At 37.1% G+C, this 20,538-nt stretch overlaps 4 protein-coding genes across 4 annotated transcripts; 2 read left to right on the top strand and 2 right to left on the bottom strand.

Moving 5' to 3' along the window:
• The first annotated feature begins 3,675 nt into the window (after positions 1 to 3,675).
• Positions 3,676 to 8,464, top strand: LOC113761054 (bifunctional riboflavin biosynthesis protein RIBA 1, chloroplastic-like). The gene is made up of 7 exons (XM_027303870.1): positions 3,676 to 3,950; positions 4,855 to 5,245; positions 5,340 to 5,561; positions 5,933 to 6,255; positions 6,740 to 6,869; positions 7,242 to 7,538; positions 7,833 to 8,464. Exons 1-7 carry the CDS (start codon positions 3,901 to 3,903, stop codon positions 8,076 to 8,078), a joined length of 1,659 nt encoding a protein of 552 aa, XP_027159671.1. The 5' UTR covers positions 3,676 to 3,900; the 3' UTR covers positions 8,079 to 8,464.
• Positions 8,465 to 8,540: 76 nt separating this feature from the next.
• Positions 8,541 to 10,181, bottom strand: LOC113763353 (acetyl-CoA-benzylalcohol acetyltransferase-like). Its single transcript, XM_027307122.1, is given in 2 exon segments — positions 8,541 to 9,221; positions 9,224 to 10,181. Coding segments are annotated over 2 exon segments (1,380 nt in total). The 5' UTR covers positions 10,050 to 10,181; the 3' UTR covers positions 8,541 to 8,667.
• Positions 10,182 to 11,279: 1,098 nt separating this feature from the next.
• On the bottom strand, positions 11,280 to 13,411 carry LOC113763979. The gene is made up of 5 exons (XM_027307983.1): positions 13,147 to 13,411; positions 12,946 to 13,017; positions 12,013 to 12,095; positions 11,682 to 11,884; positions 11,280 to 11,588 (listed from the first exon to the last, which is right to left on the bottom strand). The coding sequence occupies exons 1-5, from the start codon at positions 13,224 to 13,226 to the stop codon at positions 11,493 to 11,495; spliced, it is 534 nt and encodes a 177-aa protein (XP_027163784.1). The 5' UTR covers positions 13,227 to 13,411; the 3' UTR covers positions 11,280 to 11,492.
• A 4,339-nt stretch (positions 13,412 to 17,750) lies between these two features.
• LOC113761648 (E3 ubiquitin-protein ligase RING1-like) lies at positions 17,751 to 19,393 on the top strand. Its single transcript, XM_027304722.1, has one exon. The coding sequence runs from the start codon at positions 17,846 to 17,848 to the stop codon at positions 19,088 to 19,090; it is 1,245 nt and encodes a 414-aa protein (XP_027160523.1). The 5' UTR covers positions 17,751 to 17,845; the 3' UTR covers positions 19,091 to 19,393.
• The last annotated feature ends 1,145 nt before the right edge of the window (positions 19,394 to 20,538 follow it).

A 20,538-nucleotide genomic window follows, 5' to 3' on the forward strand; every position in this document is an offset into this window, starting at 1 on the left:
TGTCGCACTGGCAGTATTGTATCATGGAGTATGATGCAAACGAGAGGAGGGGAAACAATTTGGAATTTGTTTATTTGAACCATAGAAATAGTCACCGTATTTTATTGGATGAACAACCATACATATAATATTGGACGAATGATGGTGGTACTTTTGAGTTTCTCGCTTTAAAAAATTATCCTGTTACTATCATGGATACGGATTCTATTATGTGTTCTTGCTTGAAGGGTCATCTGCTAAGACTTGGACCGGGGTAGGCTTGATCCAAGTCCACGATAATTGAGTTTGAGCAACTTTACAAGGAAATCGAGTCGAATTTGAGTGAAAAAAAATTAAAACTTTAAATATTTGCTGAGTCTTATTGAGTAGTATATTTTTAATATAGTATTTATTATGAAATTATGAAAATTACTTTAAAAATCAAGCTTAACAACTCAATTGAACTCGATTAAATTCGACTTAGTAGAGCTTAAACTTGAGTAAGGTAAAGTAAACTCGAGTTCGACTTCAATCTCAACTTTGAAAAATTTGAAGAAATTAAATCCAAGAATTTTTACTTGGATAGTGTACTAATTATTAATCTTAATTCGACTTGATTGCAACCTTACTTAAAAAAAAGGCAGGGGTGTGAAATGTACGGGAGAATATTATTATTATTTTCTTCATTTCTACTGTAATTTACAAGGGATTCAGTCGGTTCTTTTAAACACCCCTTTCTTCGATTGAAAATGGTTTAATGTTGCTTTAATGTTTAAACCTTTGTTCCGTCTCTGAAGTGTAGGGGTGGAGAACCAAAAGGTGTAGGGGTAGTTCCAAAATGAGTGACCTTCACGTCTCCTAATAACAGCCGCTGCGCTGAGGAATGGCCAACATTTGTTTGAACTTTTGGACCATTTGTCCGCACCAATGCCAATCCTTCTCACTCGACTCTTCAAAGCCAGTCATGCGCTGCGCTAGCCTAGGCGGAGATACATAAACTACCCGTTTGGTTGAGGGGTATGTATGAGACCAAGGAATGGGATTTAAGAGTTAATGAAAGTGGGATTGTTGGTGTTTGGCAGACTTTTATCGGAATATATCTATGGGATTCAATTTATAAGCTATCGACAAGGGGTTTTTGCAATTAATGAGACATTAATTTTGTTTCCTAATTTTTTAATCAAATACGGATGAGTTTCTTATTCGTTGTCATCAGTTGAACCTTTCTCATATGGCTTTACCAGTTCGTGATGAGATCATCTGGGCTTGGGCTAAATAATGTAATTTCAATCAGTGTAGATGAGAGTGGAAGCCCAAACTAGTGATCCGGTGCAATCACACCCCAAAATCATTTGGGATGGAATGATAAACTTGGGCACAAATTTATAAAAAAGATGTCGTCGTGTTTTCCTTTTCTTAATTTGGAGCGGGAAGAAGTGGGGCTGTTATGATGTCGCCATGCATGATGCTAAGGCAATTTTCATGTTGCATGGTTTTACAAAATCATTTAATTCCAAGTTGCAGCATGTATGTTGAAAATAGAAGGCCAACACCAGCTGCTGTGAATAGATTAGGATTGACAAACAATTAAGTCACCGGATGGATGTGATAAAATTAATTACCATATAGTTATTGTCATAATTATGAGTATGTGTATATGCAGACCACGGGCAGGTGCAACCGTTCCTAGAAGTTATGTGCATTTTGTACAGCGCGTAACTTTGTTTGCACATGATGTAACTTACTTTCAATAACGTGTAATTTTAGAACAAAATTTTATGAGTCTCACACATGTTGTTAAAATCGAAATACAAGATGAAATTTGGACCGTACAAATTTTTTTGACTAAATCTTAACCGTAAACAGCTCATGAACGATTATTTTGATTACCGTCCCTGCCCCATTTCCGTATATACGCTGCTACGTCCTAATACTGATAAAAACATGCATCTGTCAAATTAATCGTAAATGATGTACTAAAAAATGTTGGGAAGATTTGACTGAGCACAGGGTTTGACTTTTTTTTTTTTTTCGGGTTGATGGCTTGCAGGGATGACGTGTGGGCTTGGACAGGGCAGGTCAAAGTTTTGATGCGAAAAGAAACCGAGGGGGAAGAGTAGAGGAAATATGGACGATGGCTCCTGGATGTGGGTCGTATCCAGTGCATCATGACGGAGGATATACTTTGGAACGTCAAGCAGCGTACGAACGAGTGTCTCTTTCTTTTCTTCCTCCTCCTCTTCTTTTCTTTGTCTTCTTTTTATTTGGCAATATTCCTTCTTTTGCTATTACTTGCCGCTTTTTCCTTTTCTTTTTCTTTTCCTTTTTTTTTTTGGCCTTTTCTCTACTTTTAGCCCATTTATTGACAATAAAAGTTTCATTTTATGATTTTCTTTTTTAAAAGTATTGGGATGGCTAATTCCTGATTAATGGATGGCGGACAGCAAACAGAGGCATTGGGTTGGAGGGTCCCTACGCCCTTCTTTTTGGCCCATGCCTGCCTACATGTGGTTACCTGCACGGCACGTAGGTGGCTGACAGTCTTGAATGATTGGAGGAGAAACATCTAATAATACAGTAGTATTTTGGTATTTATTTTCTCTTCCTTATCTTATTGCTACAGCCATTGCGCGGTAATTTACTTGCTACAACGAAGATTTGTACTGAAATCATTTGGTATATAATGTGCAAAATTTTCTTAAGCGGTTTGTAGTATATTTTTGTTATTTTCAAGGAAAAAAATAGTAGTAACATTTAACTTGCTAGAGCAATATGTGCCTTGAGAGTTTGCTTTGCTCTATATTTTACTATTACGAAAGAACGCTAATTTTGCAATTGGTAAGAAAATAGTAATATATATGTGTTTGTTATACAGCAGGTTGTTTAATTGACAATTTCATATTCATTGACTATATGTTATTTTATAACGATGACGACGACGTTGCTAATTTTAAAAATCATATATTCCAGTTGAGAATGGATGAACATTTTCAGCGAAGAAACACATTATGTGCATGGAAAGTTTATAAATTTGATTATAGTTAATCAAAATACCAATCTCTATCTAATAATATCTGTATATGAGAAGTATACAAACTTGATTGCTGTTAATCAAAACTACGAATCTCCTCTTGTAGCTTCTAATAAAGTTGAAATCCTTTTCAATTCAATTTGATCGTTAAATGATAGATACATCATTTGTAGAGGCAATTTGGATGGTGATGAATCGAATCAAACATTTGACCTATTAAACTCGATTTAAAATTTGGACTCCCAATAAAAATTCAAGTAAAAATTTTAGATAAACTTAAAATTTGAGTTTGAGTTCGATTCGATATTGTATGCGATGGGTTCAATCTCAACTAGAGAAATCAATTTTTTTATTTTTAATACTATCTTATTAATAATACATTTATTAGACGAGATATTTGATCCAATGGATGCCAACAGCGATGGAAGAGTCACCTTTGTAGAGTTTAAAGCTGCAATGCAAAGTAGCTGGACATGCGTTGAATGAATTCTAAAACTTCTGAAGTGGACGAAAAGAATATGAGATTCTAACAATAATATTGAGTTCTAGAATTTAACAACTTTTCTTTATTCAAAGAACAAATGGTGACCTTAAAAAAAAAAAAAAGGAAACAGAAGCAAAAAAGAATATAACTGGTTGGTGAACAACAGGATACATGTAACCCGCGGGGAGGGCAGTTTTTTTCCCATTATTTCACCTGTTTCCTAGTCGTTTCTTCATTCCTGTCGTCCTGAACATTACTTATAAAATTTGGCCATCTCCTCTGACCTCTTCCTCTCGGGTAAGCTGAAGAGGGGCCAATAACCAATTCTTTTTGCGCTAAAAGTTTGAGACCCCTTCTCAGATTGAGCCTTTCTTGTGAGGTTTAAGAAGTTCGTCTTCATTGAAAAATGGCTTCTATCAATGTTTCTTGCCCTTCAACAACTCTGTCTCGCTCTCAGTAAGATGTTTTCCATCTCTTTTACCCTCTCTACTTTGATTTAATTTTTCTTTCTTCTTTATATATCCCTATGTGTTAATGCCTTACGAGAATATAGTCTTGAGTGGTTTTATTTCATCGCAAACCTACTTAACTGGGATTTTAAATTGGTCGAAGAAAAGGCTACCTTAAGGTTGTGGCGTTTCCATATTCAGCCATTTTTCTTTGGATTTGATTTGATTTTTATGTAAAAAAGCAGAATTTTCTGTCCGACCTTTGCTATACGATTTTTATTTTTGTTTATGGGAGAAAGAGATTATTGCGAACCAAGAACTGCTACATTTCATCCATTACGAGGGTCAGGTGGTGTGAAAAGAGAAGTTGGTTGTCCTGTTTGTTCGATTCTGAATTTGAATCGAGAGGGACTGATTTGTGATTTTCTGGAAGGTGTGAGCTAAGGCTATGTATTTGGTAGTTATCAGTTTGGTTTCTAATAGGTTCTGGTAGTATAGTTCTTGATTCAAGTTCAAAGTCAATTTTTGCAGCACCTTTTTAAAGTTCTTCCAACTTGTTCTTAAATTTTTGTTCTTTCTGATGTTATAGGCTCTTATTTTAGATGGTCTCTATTTCCTGCCTGCCGTACTCAATTTTTTTGAGGTCAATGTGCTACAACCTGTAACCTGGTTAATGAAAGCATAGGTAGTTTTTGAAGTTTCTACGTCAAGATGATATACACTTTGTATTCCTTCTAGCATGTAAAGAGATATGGGTTGTACCAAATGAGACTCAATCCTGTATTTGTTTGGAGGTTCTTTCATGCGTGGAAACTTTTATGTTGTGTATGTGCACTTTATTGTTCTTGCTTCCTTATTTTGAATTCTAGAATGACATGATATCTAGCTGACCTTTCTTACTTTTGTTTTAGAGCATTAAAGAATTTCAGATTTTTCAATGGACTACATTGTGGAACTTTTTATCCTCAAAGCGGTTGTCCTGAAGAATCCAGCAGGCTGAAGGGTAGAGCATGCCTCCATATCAAAGGGGATGGTAGAATTAAGTCTGTACTTGTATCTGATGAAGGAAATCTCCTTTCTCATACTAATGGTGCTGATACTGTGGTAAAGAATTCCCCAATCAGCGGCATTGCTACTGGAATTCAGATACAGCCTGATTCTGTACAATTTGGAACTCTTGTGGCAGATATTGCTCCTAGCAGTACTGGATTCCCAGTTGATAATGATGAATCTGATTTGGATCGGCCCACCGAAGGCTTCTCCTCCATTTCAGATGCCATTCAAGACATTCGTAATGGAAAGGTACAATTGCTTTTCGGATTGGATTTTAATATGTAGTATGAATACCATGTGCTTCTGTATGCTATTTGTTATATTCTTCAACACATATTTGTAGATAGTATTGGTCGTAGATGATGAAGATAGAGAAAATGAAGGCGATTTAATAATGGCAGCATCAAAGGTTACACCAGAGGCAATGGCCTTCTTTGTGAAGCATGGGACTGGCATTGTATGTGTTAGTATGAAAGAAGAAGACCTGGAAAGGTTGAATATTCCTTTGATGGTGAACAGTAAGGATAATGAGGAGAAGCTTTGCACTGCCTTCACAGTTTCAGTGGTAAGTCATTTCTTTTCTGGATGCAGCATTAGATTCTTCATAGTTTACTTCTCTTCTATATTACGTTTTGAACTTTTCTGGCTGGAAATACCCAAGGTGGTGGTCTAGGAGAACCTGCCTAAAATTTAGAAGACTTTTCATTTTATTATTTGTTATTTCAGATTTCTTATGATTTTATTTTTTTTAATTTTTTTTATCCGTTCCCTCCAAAAAGATAAAGCAAATAAAACAATTCTAGTCAGTGTACTGCATCTATGATTTGGATTGAAATTTTTTACAGAGTTGGACCTGAAAAGGGTGTAGATAGTGCTGATGGCGTCAAAGGCTGGTAAAATGATGCTTGTGTATGTCTTTGTTATACAATTTTGCAGGATGCAAAACATGGAACAAGTACAGGGGTATCAGCTCGTGATAGAGCAACAACAGTTCTGGCTCTTGCTTCCAAAGATTCAAAGCCTGAGGATTTCAACCGCCCTGGTCATATATTTCCATTAAAATACAGGGAGGGCGGTGTCCTGAAAAGAGCTGGGCACACAGAAGCTTCTGTAGATCTCTCTGTGCTTGCGGGTTTAGAACCTGTTGGAGTTTTATGTGAGGTTGTGGATGATGATGGTTCCATGGCTAGACTACCTAGACTTCGGCAATTTGCCGAGGAGGAGAACATAAAGATTATATCTATAGCTGATTTGATCAGGTTGGTCAACAGACTATCTCTTTGCTTTCCAATGAACTAGGCTTTTGATGTTGATATTGTTCCAATATATTGTTAATAATAATAATTCTAATTCTGCATCTTGAGTGTTGACTTGATAATTAGCATTTTCTGCATGTGTTGATTATAGCCAACATTGTGAGTCATAGGAGAGTTATTAGAAGATCTGACAAAGGAGATGTATGGCGAGATGTTAATCCATCGAATAATATCTACCAAGTCATGGAACTTTTTATGCTATACATGTTACTTCTGTTTCCTTGTCATGTGTTGAATTATTTGTGTCTCTTCATCATCTTTCTGTATTTCACATCAAGAAGTGATCAAAACTCACCTGCATGATGTGAAATTCATGCCATTTATATATTTCTTCGTCCTGCTTTATATTTGCTTGGTGGTTGATTGATGCCATCGCATGAAAGGATGCAAAGATGATAATTCTTTTGAAAATGCTCAAAATTTGCAGATATAGGAGGAAAAGAGATCAACTGGTGGAGCATGCTTCTGCTGCAAAAATACCTACCATGTGGGGCCCTTTCACTGCCCACTGTTATAGGTCTATTTTAGATGGGATCGAGCATATTGCGATGGTCAAGGTCTTTACTTCTCAAACTGCTCTATATATAAGTTCTTGAGTACTACTCTAAAATCATTTGAATGTGTTCAAGTTTTGTCTTCATGTGAAGTTATTTGAAGTAGATTCAGTACAATTATCCCCATCTGATATGGTTGTTTTAACCAGATAATATTGCATGAGTGTACTTACAACACAAAATAACATTTTCAAACCTTCTAACAACATATCATTCTGCAGCATTCAGTTTAGGCAGCTGTAGAATCTGGCTAAGTGACTGATTCCCTTATAAATGATTTTTTGAATTATGTAAAGATACATCGAAATCAGAGTTTAGGTTGCAAGTTTATGTTGGCTCTGAAGAGAAATTTAAGGAGCTCTATGTTTTGACCAGGGTGAGATTGGGGATGGGCATGATATTCTTGTCAGAGTACATTCAGAATGCCTCACAGGAGACATATTTGGTTCAGCCAGATGTGACTGTGGAAACCAGTTGGCACTTGCAATGGAACAGATTGAGGAAGCTGGTAGGGGTGTCCTGGTATACCTCCGTGGTCATGAGGGAAGAGGGATTGGCTTGGGTCACAAGCTTCGTGCTTATAATCTACAAGATGCTGGGCGTGACACAGTGGAAGCGAATGAAGAGCTTGGATTGCCGGTTGATTCAAGAGAATATGGAATCGGGGCTCAGGTATTACCATGTATAACGTCATTGATGTATTTCCAGAGCAAAGCAAACTTTTCCAAATGATAGTGGCTATTGGAATCAAGTTCACAGATAGCATTTATGATCAATTTTTAGTCTTTTTCTTCGTAATCTTTGGTGAAGTGTCACATTCAATAATATTAGGGGATGTAAGATGGTTTTATTTGTTTATACGCTCCCATCCTTTTTCTTGCTTCTTGGCTTACTGAATGCGGATGCACACTTCTCCTTTTTTATTGTCCTACTATGTCATAGGACTGAGGCTAATATTTTCTGCAGATACTGCGAGATCTTGGAGTTCGAACCATGAAGCTGATGACAAACAACCCTGCAAAGTACAGTGGGCTCAAGGGCTATGGTCTAGCGGTTGCTGGGCGCGTCCCTCTTCAAAGTTTCATTACAAAAGAGAACAAGAGATATTTGGAAACTAAACGTGTCAAATTGGGCCACATATATGACTTCAGTTCAAATGGTTTTCCGAACTTAATTAGCAACAAGAATGGTAAACCCAGCGCTGGGAGCTAAACAAATGGATCTGACTCGTAAGCTTCTCTGTTTCCAGCGGCAAAATCAGCACTGGATGATTGCTATTCAGGCATGATCAAGAGATGAACTGACAGTTTTCATGATTTCAATTCAGATTGAAGTGACAAAAGGATTGACATACAGATAATTATATAACCTTATTCTAGTCATAGTCATTATGTGTTCTTTCAACTGTCATGCATTGCGTGTCATTCTTTTTTCCTGATTTATGCATTTTAGCTGCAATTTGTGCAATAGTTGTCTGAAAATTGTTTACTTCGTGAAGCCTGTCTGATGTATATAGGAATACCATTCTGAAAGATCATAAGATGATACAATATTGTTGAACTTCCTCTTTAAAGACTTGGGAGGTTCTTTTTCTGTGAGGTCTTTTCCAATCTAGCATGTCTGACGCAATTTGGCAATTTTCATGTGATTGAGGATAATGTTGCTTCAGCGAACAAATTCTAAACATGATTTTCAGAATATTAGCACCATAACTGAAGTACAAAAGACGGGAAAACAAGATTCGATGTTACCGTAAAATGTGGCTAATCAAACAGTATAAACTTAAAGGACGCTAGAATTATCATTTGGGCACTGGCACTAAAACTTCCAGTTCTCTTTTGAATTCGGTCATGTCCTCCTCTTTCAAGCTTACCCATGCTTCAAGCCCCTCTCCCTTTTTGGCATCCATCAAACCAATCGCCTCAAATGCTTTGCTTGCATGACTTACCCAATGTGGTTTTCCCCAACCAAAATCAACTTCCTGTATCGGGAACCTACACCAACTGGTACAAACGTAAACATCTATACCAACGGACAGATAACGTTTCTCAATAATCTCTCTGCGGGAGTCGATCAGCATTGATGAAATATCCTCAGGGCTAGCTGTTGCAAGTTTTTCACTTGTGGATTTTATTCTATTATCGAGTAATATCATCAACTCCTGCAACTCTATCTTGGCATTTTTCGCTTCCAATGGAACTATAACCGAGGTCCAAAAGTTCCCATAATTTGGTTCTGATATTGTTAGAGCTGTTTTCCCCCTCAAGTTCATTGCAATAGCAACAATTGAGTCCCTGAAGTGCCCACGTTTGGCAAGACATACTCCTAGGAGGGCCCTCCATATCAGTGCTAACGCTACCACCACTCTAGATATACTCCTAGGAGGGCCCTCCATATCAGTGCTAACGCTACCACCACTCTAGATGGATGAAAATTACATTTTGAACAAGATAAAGCAGCTCCTTCCATGATCTTCTCTATCATCGTTTCATCTAACAAGAACCTCTGCGTGACTATCTTAGCAGGGTAGTCGGCTGGTGGTCGGGGTTTAGGCCCTGATAGTGTTCTTGCCGGGAAGATTGAAACAATGTGGTCATTATAATTAGGACTGAGCACTTTATACACCTCTGTCGGGCTAGTGCAGCTGTTAGCCCATTCCTTCAGGAATGTCATCATTGAACTGGCATCTGCAATGAAGTGTGAAATTTGGATGCCTACCACTACTCCTCCACATTCAAACTTGTTGATTTGGACAGCTACTAGTGGACTTGTTGCCAGATATGGCGACGGTGGAGGATCCCAGGGCAGAAATTTATCCAGAAGCTCAATCTCTGGTCCTTCTTGAAGAAACTCCACAAGTTCTCCATTGACTTGGGCCTCAAAGTATTCAACTCCTTGATCCGCACAATCAATCAAGAGTTCATCTCTAAGGAATCTGCCAGCTAGAGGGTAATACTTGGATAATACCCGGGACAGGGATTTCTGCATTTGAGCAAATCTCTCGTCGTTTTTGGCTCGATTGTGATCTTCATCAAGCAAGGAATAGAAGAGTACATGAACATATAGTGGAGGAGCTAGCTGATCGAACAATGAAAGCTTGAAGCTTCTAAGATGACTTGGAGTTGGATTTGATGGTTTTATCAGCTTTCTGCTGAAGATTTGAACCTTCAAGCTATCATCCATTTAGCGATTTTTTCAGGGATTATACCGAGAGAAGAAATACGCGTAATTTCTCTCTAAATGATAATTTGTCAACAGTGTGAGTGTATCTGTGTCTTTGTTGGTTGATTTATGGTTAGGGTACACCCCCTTGTATTTTGCATCTTTTTTGGGTATTATCAAAATCTTATCTACCCAATTATAAAAGAATGATCCTTAATCTTCATCATGGATTAGAAAATGATTGTTTACATCATTAACATATTTTTTAATTAATTTTTTATTTTATACATATCATATATTAAAAAAATATTATAATATTTTTTAAAAAATTATCTCAAATAATCTACTACCAGACACACTCATTATTGACGTGATATAGAGCGGCGGACAAAAAAGCCTATGGGTTGTTACGTGGTATTAATCCGCATTCCACAGACTTTCATTCAATTCCGAATTCTGAGGGGCTTTGCTGTCTCTATTATTAATTTTGTTGGGGTCTCTCCAATAAATTTTTTTAGTAATTAAAAGTTTGGATGAATTCGGTTTTAATCATTACCATGGCTTAGAACATGGTTTCGGGACTATCAATCGCTTCAGAAGTTATTCTATATGACCTACCAACATAGCTCTTATATGGACACTGGGATTAGTTTTTTGATACAATGTCGTCCATCGCCTAATATGTAACATGTCACGTAGGAGGGAGTAGTATTTTTTTTTAATTTTTTATTTTCTGTAAAATTCTTTTGTTTGGGGGGGGGGGGGCGGGAGTATTTTATTTTTTATTTTTTATTTTCTGTAAAATTCTAGGTGGGAGTAGTATTCTATTTTTAATTTTTTTTAAAAATTTTTTTTTTTTTTGTAAAATTCGACTCCTGAAAATAGCATGCTCCGTGCTGCCGTTGAATGAGTCAATTATTAGTGGGTAGAATGAAAGGCAGGTGACAGAAATGTGAAGGTCTTGGATCAAAGAATGTGAAACAGATGCAAATTGAAAGTGCATGATGAAGATCAGCTGAAATCGAACTTGCGAGATTTTTGACAATGATGGCGGTATAGAACTTTTCGCAAATAGGACTAGGCTACATATTGTACTAAAGATTCTTAGGTAATTTGGGAGATGCATGGAGTTGGAAGAGACACAAGTGTAACTTGGCTGGAAGTTAAATGCTTAAACAGATATAGTCTATCATGAAGCTGCATGGCTTTCAGAAGAACAAAAACAATTAATAGACTGTTAATTACGCAAAATTCGATCATCAAGTGGAATCTAAAAGAGCATTTTCCAAGCTCAACTTATTGGTCTTTCAATAGCCATCTGCAAATTGCACGTACGAATTGATCAGTTATTTACAGAACAAAGAAGAAGCTTTTACAGAAATGGATCAGGGAACAAGGCACTAATTAGCATTGCACGATCAGTGCTGTGGAAAATACTCCTTGCCACAAGAAAATTGCGTCCATCTAAGCTGCTTGTTCTTGATGGGGTTCCACAACTTTTTCAATTGCAGGCTCTGCTATTGTCTCCATCTCTTTCAGGTCTTGCTTCATGTCACCAACCTGTCAATCCAAAGTAGCCAAGCTGCCATAAGTGAACCAGTAATTGATTTACAGGAAATGGTTTTCTTTTTTATTCTTGACTGATCCACATACGTTGTGAATAAAATCTTCGATTAATTTAGCCTCTTGAGCGGCCACACTTGATAAGTGTTCTACCACCAGCACAGCTTCTTTGATTTTGTTATTGTCCGGAAGCTCTTCAGCCACCTCTGCTGACACCTTCTCCGTCACAGTGGCCACGTTCTCCACCACCTCCGCTACAACTTCTACCTCTCCAACGACCTTTTCCACCTTCCCTGGACGCTCCGATTATGATTCAAGAAGCTTTAATTTAGTGAGATGCAACTATCCAAGTAATTAAATCACCTTTTAATCAAGCGCTCAAATCAAATACCCCGATAGAATACGCATAACACAAACGTACCTTCTAGTCCTCGTAAGCTTTCCCACTCTTGCTTCCAGAAAGGCAACAATAATGTCATCAAAGAACCCAAAAGCCACTTGGCCCTGCAGCATTAAAGGGCTATTAGTTTCTTCAATTTAGTTCTCCCTTTAATCCATAAAAAGATCATGTCTTCAATGTTGAGAGGGAACTTGAAGGCAGCGAACGAATCAAACTTTTATGCAGGGTGAATTTATAAGCAAGTAGTGTAAATTACTGTTCTTCTTAGCAGTTAGATGTGGCATAAAGATTGGTTCATAGTTTGTGGGGTATGATATAGAATCATCCTTTCTAACTGGGGAATTTGTGTTTCTATGAAGTTTAATTCATTGGTTATCTTTTGAGTAGCTATATATATATTTTTTGTTAGGCAGAACTAAGTGTTTTTTACATTGGCAATCTTTTTCCTTGGATGAAGTAGCATTTAACAATCAGTTTGGTTAACGAGTACTTAATATATATACTTGTTAAGAGAGGACTCAAGTGGTAGTTTTTTTTTTTTAAAAAAATGCAATTGATTTTAGAAAATATCTAAATGTAGGAGGTATAATGATTGCGATTGTATGTATTTATATGACAAATGAAGTATAGTTTAGATACGCTAACGAATGTCTACCTAACACCCGTTAAAAGAGTCTTTTACAACATTTATTTATCACCGTGTAAATATTTAACCGCATACAGCTGCCCCTTCTATAAAGCAATATCCTTTCCTTATGTTTTCTTTGCTGCTTTCTTCCAAGAGAAGAGAGGACAATTTATTTTTTCTCTAAAAAATTGGTTTCAGCTGGGATATGCATTACTCTCCATATGATCAATATCCTTATTATACTCATTAAAAAAATTGCACATTATTCAGAGGAGCATGTCTGAGTCATGCCTACTACTCCTTAGTCATGCCAAACAAGTTCTTACCACGATGAAAAGCTTTGCTTGTCAGCAGAAGCCGGCAACGTTGGCTGAACCTTCTTCTCTGCGTCCTTCAATCTACAATAAACAAAACACAACCCCAAAGAACAGGTAAAAAAAAGAAGAAGAATATATTTAGCAAAATGGAAGATGAGACAGCAGATGATTTTAGAGGTATCTTATATATATATATATAGAGACTGTTACATTTGAAAATCGGGTTTTCCTTTTGCATCAGCTTGGTCGATGGGGGCGCTAGTGAATGATCTTAAGTACCCTTGATTCATGTAATTGCCACAACGGAACTTGGATGACAAGAACTGGCGGTTGCCGCATTTGCCACCGATGAAGAAAGTCTATAACGGTAAAGTAGGGTGACCAAACCCTGAAGTTTATAGGGAGAATTTCTTGCAGCAGCTGACATAATTTATACTTGGTACTATATGATGAACAGATTTTCCACCGGACCAAAGGCTTATCATTCACCGAAAACAAACAAAAAAAAAAAAGAACTTTCTGAACAAGGACTCCTTATCGTTGATGAATGAATAGATTTGGTGGTATATTGTTAATTAGCTATAGAGAGGGATGCCACAACTCAAGTTGGAAGTCTTTTGGTGGAATTGAACTGGACAGAACGTGTTCGTGTAGACAATATGGGTCCAAACGTACGTTAAAATTAGTACTAACTTGAAAGCAGCAGATACGAACACGCCAAGGTATGATGCGAGATTTCCTAATCCTATGATCACTTTTTTAAGTTAAAATTTTCGCAAGCAACATCTTCCGTGCAAGTTAATAATGTTTCGTTTTTTCTTCCAATTTGATTTTCTAAATATATACCATAGTACTCGGAAACAAATTTCACAGGTCAAATCTTCCAAGTTAAGCTGCTTTCTTCTTAATGCTAATGGTGTGTAATATATACAGGATCATATATATATCCTTTTTTTTTTTACCCTGCCCTTCGCACGTTCTGGTGAAGTAACGTACGTAAGAGCATGAGAGGGTTGTTAGCTACGGAGGGAGGACTTTTTCCAGGGTGGAAAATAATAATACTATTCCCTGTAGTGATTAGTAATTATTTCCGCTTCATATATCATTATTGATAGGTCACCTAATTGACAACGATCCATTAGTAATTAATTATATCACGAATTGACTTTTTATCATTTGTGGAAAATGCAGCTGAACAATCAAAATATAAACTATACTAATGTATTCTATTTAGTATAATCATCAACAAACAAACAAAGATGGCAGGGTTGCGATCAAATTCAATCTGATCCAATTGATTCTTCTACTTCAAAGGTACCACTAGAATTGAAAACTTATGTAATAGTAGGATTAATTTGTGATGTATATATGGAGTGCAATGTGAGTGTAGTTCGTCTTAGTGTCAGTTCTTGTTTAATTGCACATGTGATTAAAATCCAGCTAGCTTTAGAAGTTAGATTCAAGATCAAGCTTTATATCAGTTCAGTCCACCCCAAATTCATCATCTTCAGGATCAAAATTCATCAAGTCGACTCTTACAATCAGCACCACATTTTTCAGGGAAGGAATTTCATGTACGAGGCAGCCGGATTTGAAGAATCTGCGGGTAATATCAGCCTGGAAGTCATTATCAGATAGGTCAAATGGGCAAGTTGTTTTAATGGTTGTGGATGGTTTTTCAGAAACTCCATTTTTTTTTTTTTGATAAATTAAAATTTGGGTGGTTCGACTCCGGTCATCACTACGAGTCAAGGCATATATCTTCGGTCATCACTACGAGATTCTTACAGATTCTTTTTCAACACAACCCTCACGTTAATAGCTAAACTTGAGCATACAACTTTTTACGAGAAAATGACTCATTCTTGTTAATTAAGCCAACTTGTGATGGCTAGAAACTCCTTATGAACTCAGATTCGGAACCAATTACTTAAAAAATGTAAAGGAGTACCTTGTTGTTGACCAAATTAAACTGCTCCCACATGCATTGCTGGGTTCTACTTCTCCAGCTGGAGCATTTATCAAATGTAAAACAATGACTGAAATAAAATGATGGTTGTTTCCCATTCAAAATTAGGAAAGAAAGTTGTGCTCATGTGGAGGGCCATGCCAATATATATATTTTTTAAAAAAAATAACTAGAGAATTAAAAATACAATGCTGAAGTTTTGAGCTAAAGAAAATGTTTATCCATTGGAAAATGGAAAATGGATCTTTTCTCTCTTTTCTCATGGTAAGTTCACCAGCTTCTACCGTAGTGTTTCGGTTGAAAGTTCTTTGGAATTAAATGTGGGGAGACAAGAGAAGGCAGTGGCATCCCTGCGCTTATTTTGTTCCCTATTTTGTGAGCATATGCACTAAGTTGAAACTAGCCAACAACTCTCTTGAATCTCTTTTTTTTTTTTGTCAACACAGGGTGTCCGTAGTGTTTCGGTTGAAAGTTCTTTGGAATTAAATGTGGGGAGACAAGAGAAGGCAGTGGCATCCCTGCGCTTATTTTGTTCCCTATTTTGTGAGCATATGCACTAAGTTGAAACTAGCCAACAACTCTCTTGAATCTCTTTTTTTTTTTTTTTTTTTTTGTCAACACAGGGGTGTCCGGGTCAAGACTCGAAGGCGGCTCGACTAATTCCATGCGCCTGGAGTACAGCACCACCCCAACCGCACCCAGGCGTTAAGTGAGGTTCGACCCCACGACCTGCGAGTGCCGGAAGCAGCCACAGACCGCGTGACTCTAGCAGTACTCGACCCCACGACCTGCGAGTGCCGGAAGCAGCCACAGACCGCGTGATCTAGCAACTCTCTTGAATCTAACTTAAACACTTTTTGTTTTTGCTCTGAAAATTTAAAAAAAAAAAAAAAGAAAAAGAAAAAGGTAATGCCCATATAGACGAAAGAAACAACAATGAGCGTCATTCACCACTATGCATTTGAATTTGGACTAACCCAACAATTGCAACACACAGTTACACAATACTACTGCTGTCCGCATAATCAAGGAGAATTTTCACGTGTGAGTCAAAATGTAAATACGCCTTTGATTCCAAAAAAATGTATATGAGAATTAAACATCAGCTACTGCTCCCCCACATGATCCTTGCCGGTTACCAAGATTCTAACAGTGTGGGAAAAAAAACTTGGGTTAATTACACTTTGGCCCCTTAAACTTGAGCCTTTGTGACACTTTGCTCTCCTAAACTCCAAATATATATATATATATATTTTACACCTTGCGATCAACTTTTTGATGGGATTAAAATGAAGTTATATTTTTCATGACCAAAATATCCCAGACTAATTCTTAAACACACATAATAATTGTAACATAACAAATATCTATTTGTTTAATAGTTGCTAAATGCATTTAAACACAATTACTCTATGCATTTCAATCTTTTAGTACTAAAATGAATTAGATAATTCACAAAAAACAAGTCTGAGCATCTCAATGTATTTATTTCATTGCCGATAGTAGTACTTGTTTTAAATGAAATAAAATTAATTAGTACATTTGGAATAAAAATTATTTGCTTATATTTTTTATTGTAGTACTTTTTAATGTGTTTTATATAAGATAAAAACATGATTAAAAATAAAAATATATTGAAAAACATAGTTAGAGAATTTTTAATTTTTTTAAATTTAGAACTCAAACAAAATACACAGCAAGGTATGAATGCGGTATAAAATTACCAAATAGCATTTTATTGACTCTTGAAAATCTTGTGAAAGTTGCAACGTAAATGAAAATTATTAAAATCAATCCGTTTACAATTTAAAGGAAGAAAGATAAGTGATGGAAAATTTGGGCAGATGTTTTAAGAATTTTAAAATTTTTTTTTCTGCAATACAAATTTTCAATTCTTTGATATTATACCATCTTGTATTTTTTTTATTTTTTAAATCATGTGACTTTGTGTTTTTTTCTAATAAGATGTTTCATATTTCAATTAAAAGTATAGTATTATTATGGAACTATTATGTAAGGACATTCATGTTATGTTGTTAAAATTTTGGATGGAGAATTCATCATTAATGTTTGATTAATCAATGAAGAGGGCAAAGTGTATATATTTAAAGTTCAGGGGGGCAGAGTGTTATAATGGATCAAATTCAGGGAAGCAACTGTAATTAACCCAAAAAACTACATGACCATGTATGGATAAAAAACTAAAGAAAAACAAAGTGACCATTTTGGAGTGAGCTTGATGGGATTTTACCTATTTAATCCAATATTTATTTGAAATTCCAAAATTTTTAATTCTTTTTAAAATAAAGATTTCGTTATTTCAAAAGATAACTTAAAAATTACTATTATAGATCGATTCTTTCAAGCGACCATTTGAAATGACGACTATAGACCACTTTAGAACAAGGAATCTAGAGAGAAATGAAGAATAAGTAACCTGTGAATTTGCCATCTAAAATTGTGGTTTTGAAATTGTCTTTTCAAAGTAAAATCTTTATTTTGAGAAAAATTCAGAACTTTGGATTACTTTTGCAATTTCCAATACAATACGGATTATATAGGGAAATAAGACATGCAAGGACGATCTGCGGCCGCCTTCAAAGTTAGACGGACCTTCGTAGAAGTCAAGATCAACAAATGGCCGGATTGGGAAAAAAGAAAAGCTTTACCAATTACCAGTCGGCATTTTCATTTTTTCACTTCTCCAGTATTAGGCTATTAGCTTTGGTCTTTTGACAAAAAAAAAAACGAAAAAGTATTAGCTTTAGTCAACGTTCAGCAACAGTCCAAGTGGTAGCCTTCGCCGACTCTTCCATCCATCCTCAATCCTCATCCAACCTCCAACCCCCAACCCCCATCCCCTCCTCCTTTCCTTTCTTCCTTCCTTCACCCCACCAAGAACACCACAGAAAAATCACTGTTATGAAAATCAAATGAGCCATGTCCTTCCACCACAGGAAGTTGCTTAATGATTCTCTCGAGCATTCAGTTGAAAGATTTTGTCTATCTTTCTGTGATCCTGCACAAAACCTAGACGGATCTTGTCCGGTCACATGTATACTCCAATGTTATCCAACCTGCAACCATCCACTCTTGCTCGGTCTGCCTCCACCACCTCCTGATCATACTTTGCTTTCTGATGGCAAGCATTCTACCCAGCTATCTGGACTCTATGTCTCCCTCTCCGTGTCTCTTGGTGTTTTAGCCACAACTTTCTTGATTTTCTCTATCTACATGATATACAAGTTTTATAAACGTCGGTATACGTCTTCAAGGAGTAGGCAATTGATTCCACAGCCCCAGCAGCAGCCTCGAGAGGATGAAGAAGCCCATCTGGATTTTCTTGATGAAGATCAGGGTCCCGTGGTTGACCATCCCATATGGTATATCAGGACAGTTGGTCTTCAGCCGTCTGTGATTAATGCAATCACTATTTGTAAGTATAAAAGAGGTGATGGACTGGTGGAAGGAACAGAGTGCTCTGTTTGCTTGAATGAATTTCAAGAAGATGAGACTTTAAGGCTGCTGCCCAAGTGTAATCATGCTTTTCATATACCTTGCATTGATACTTGGCTCAGATCACACACCAATTGCCCCAATTGCCGAGCTGGGATTGTTATGAGCACGGCTAACCTCCAGTCTTCGTCGCAGAGTCATCATAATTCAGGTCGTGTGGAGGAAATCCAAATGGGAGTTTCGGAAAATAATAGGGATTCCGAGAGAGAAAGGGAAAGGGAAAGTGAGTCTCTTGAAGTCGGTGTTGAGGTGGAAGAGGAAGATGAATCAAGGGTAGGAACCGGAAATGCATCGAGGAGAAATGAAAATTTCATGGAAGATGTGGGAAATAGTGGTGCCAGAGAGGAGGAAGGAATTCAACCGCTCAGAAGATCAGTTTCGATGGATTCCTTATCAGCCTTCAAAGTTAGTGCTGCTATTGCTAATGCATTTCCACCACAATGTGACAGAAACTCTGACAACAAGAATATGCAAATGAATGGATCAAGTATGGGTCTTGCTCCAAAGGGAGCTGGCAATGAGCAGTGCTTGTCGAGATCGGAGGGTTGTTCTTCGGTGGAGAGATCATCGCAAAAAGAGACTTCTGCGGTAAAGAGATCACTTTCTTGCAGTGCCAGGGTGTTCTTGTCAAGGTATAGCAGAAGCAGGAATTCCGTTCCCCCTCCATGAGCTTTTGGCCTTGAATTCAAATTACATGATAACTCTCAACAAGATGGGAGTTTCCAATGTTTCCACATCAAATGCACATAGAATTCTGATACTGAAAAAAATGAGGAGTTGAAACTTTGATTGAAAGGCTGACCCCGGAATTGGGATCAGCTGCCGAAAGTTGTCATAAGCTTGTGAATGTCGCGTAACGGTCGCACAGAACCTGTAAGTGTAAGTAAAGTTTTGCCTTTTATCTCAAAGAGATGAAAATCTAAACTGCGTGTGATACTTTTAAGCTTGAAAAGCAATAATGCTTGGTTTCAATCTTTTGGTGGATTTCTCAAAGTGCTAATTAATAGCGGATTCAGCATTTTGCGTGCTTCTTAAAATTTTTGGTTTTGTCAGTAATTATTCAGTCTTGTACCGGGATCCCATTTTTCAAGCAAACTGTCCTCTGGTAGCTGTTTCATGGCTTTCCATATATTAGGGATGATATTGCAGAGTTCCAAGTTCCAGGCAGCCGTGAGAACAAAGTCCATAGTGATGATATCATCTTCGTTTTTCCATGATCACTTCCTCCTATTTTCTCCTTTCGCTGTTGCCGGTGCCGGTGGGATATAAGCACGCGAGTAAAAATTAGTGTCTTAAAAGTATAGCCTTAGTCCCCGCTCCCCGCTAATCAGTAGTCACAGATGCATTGACAATGAATCTTCTGCCAATATTCGTTTCCATCCCATACTTAACCTCCGGTCCACAGCCCTGAGATCAATCTATTCTACTGATGAGTCCGGTCCACAGTTACTCCTGTTCAACCATCCAATTTGTGGAGCATTAAAGTACTCGCTAGTTATCACAACGAACCCACACCCCATAGGTGTTCATCTGCTTCAGCACCCTTCTTTGGATTCAGGGCTCACTGGTATTTCCCTCCTCAACTCAGGTACTCCTAATACAAATTCGTGCAGCTCTGTGACCGCCAAAACAAAACCCAAAAAAAAAAAAAAAAACTACTCTTGTATGTTTACCATCTCAAAACCTATTGGGTTGCGGCAATAACAAAAACTGGGGATATAGAGCCATACATTATTATATGAAAGAATCCTTTCCTAGTTCCAACTAGCTCTACCAAACCAATCACAAATCCTTCCTTTCCAAATAATTATGAAAGATAGCCTAATTATCATCTTCTGTCAATTCAACTTTTGACGATATTGTAAAAGGCAAAGCGTACTCTGAAGCACCTACAAAGATCTGAAGCTAACAGCGGCTCAACAACATCTGTGGATTTGATAACAAAGAAACGCCTGATGGTATTATTTGCTAAAGTGATTTTTGATAAAACTCCTGCATATCGAACCAAGTCTAGCCTTAGTTTAAAGTCGGATTCCACTTCAGCATGCCTCAATTTGAGACTTTCAAGCTACTTTTAAACCTTGCTACAATCAATCGTCCACAATTGTGCAGCAAGA

This window comes from Coffea eugenioides, chromosome 2 (assembly GCF_003713205.1).
Source record: "Coffea eugenioides isolate CCC68of chromosome 2, Ceug_1.0, whole genome shotgun sequence".
Lineage (NCBI taxonomy): Eukaryota > Viridiplantae > Streptophyta > Magnoliopsida > Gentianales > Rubiaceae > Coffea > Coffea eugenioides.

What these genes read in the sequence shown, in the direction of transcription:
- LOC113761054 (XM_027303870.1), top strand. Translation starts at nt 3,901, where the DNA reads ATGGCTTCTATCAATGTTTCTTGCCCTTCAACAACTCTGTCTCGCTCT. An exon ending in TCTATAGCTGATTTGATCAG is followed by an intron (nt 6,256 to 6,739) that starts GTTGGTCAACAG and finishes CAAAATTTGCAG; the next exon opens with ATATAGGAGGAAAAGAGATC. An exon ending in AGCATATTGCGATGGTCAAG is followed by an intron (nt 6,870 to 7,241) that starts GTCTTTACTTCT and finishes TGTTTTGACCAG; the next exon opens with GGTGAGATTGGGGATGGGCA.
- LOC113761648 (XM_027304722.1), top strand. Translation starts at nt 17,846, where the DNA reads ATGTCCTTCCACCACAGGAAGTTGCTTAATGATTCTCTCGAGCATTCA.
- LOC113763979 (XM_027307983.1), bottom strand. Translation starts at nt 13,226, where the DNA reads ATGAATCAAGGGTACTTAAGATCATTCACTAGCGCCCCCATCGACCAA. An exon ending in AAGCAAAGCTTTTCATCGTG is followed by an intron (nt 12,096 to 12,945) that starts GTAAGAACTTGT and finishes TTAATGCTGCAG; the next exon opens with GGCCAAGTGGCTTTTGGGTT. An exon ending in AAGCTTACGAGGACTAGAAG is followed by an intron (nt 11,885 to 12,012) that starts GTACGTTTGTGT and finishes CGGAGCGTCCAG; the next exon opens with GGAAGGTGGAAAAGGTCGTT.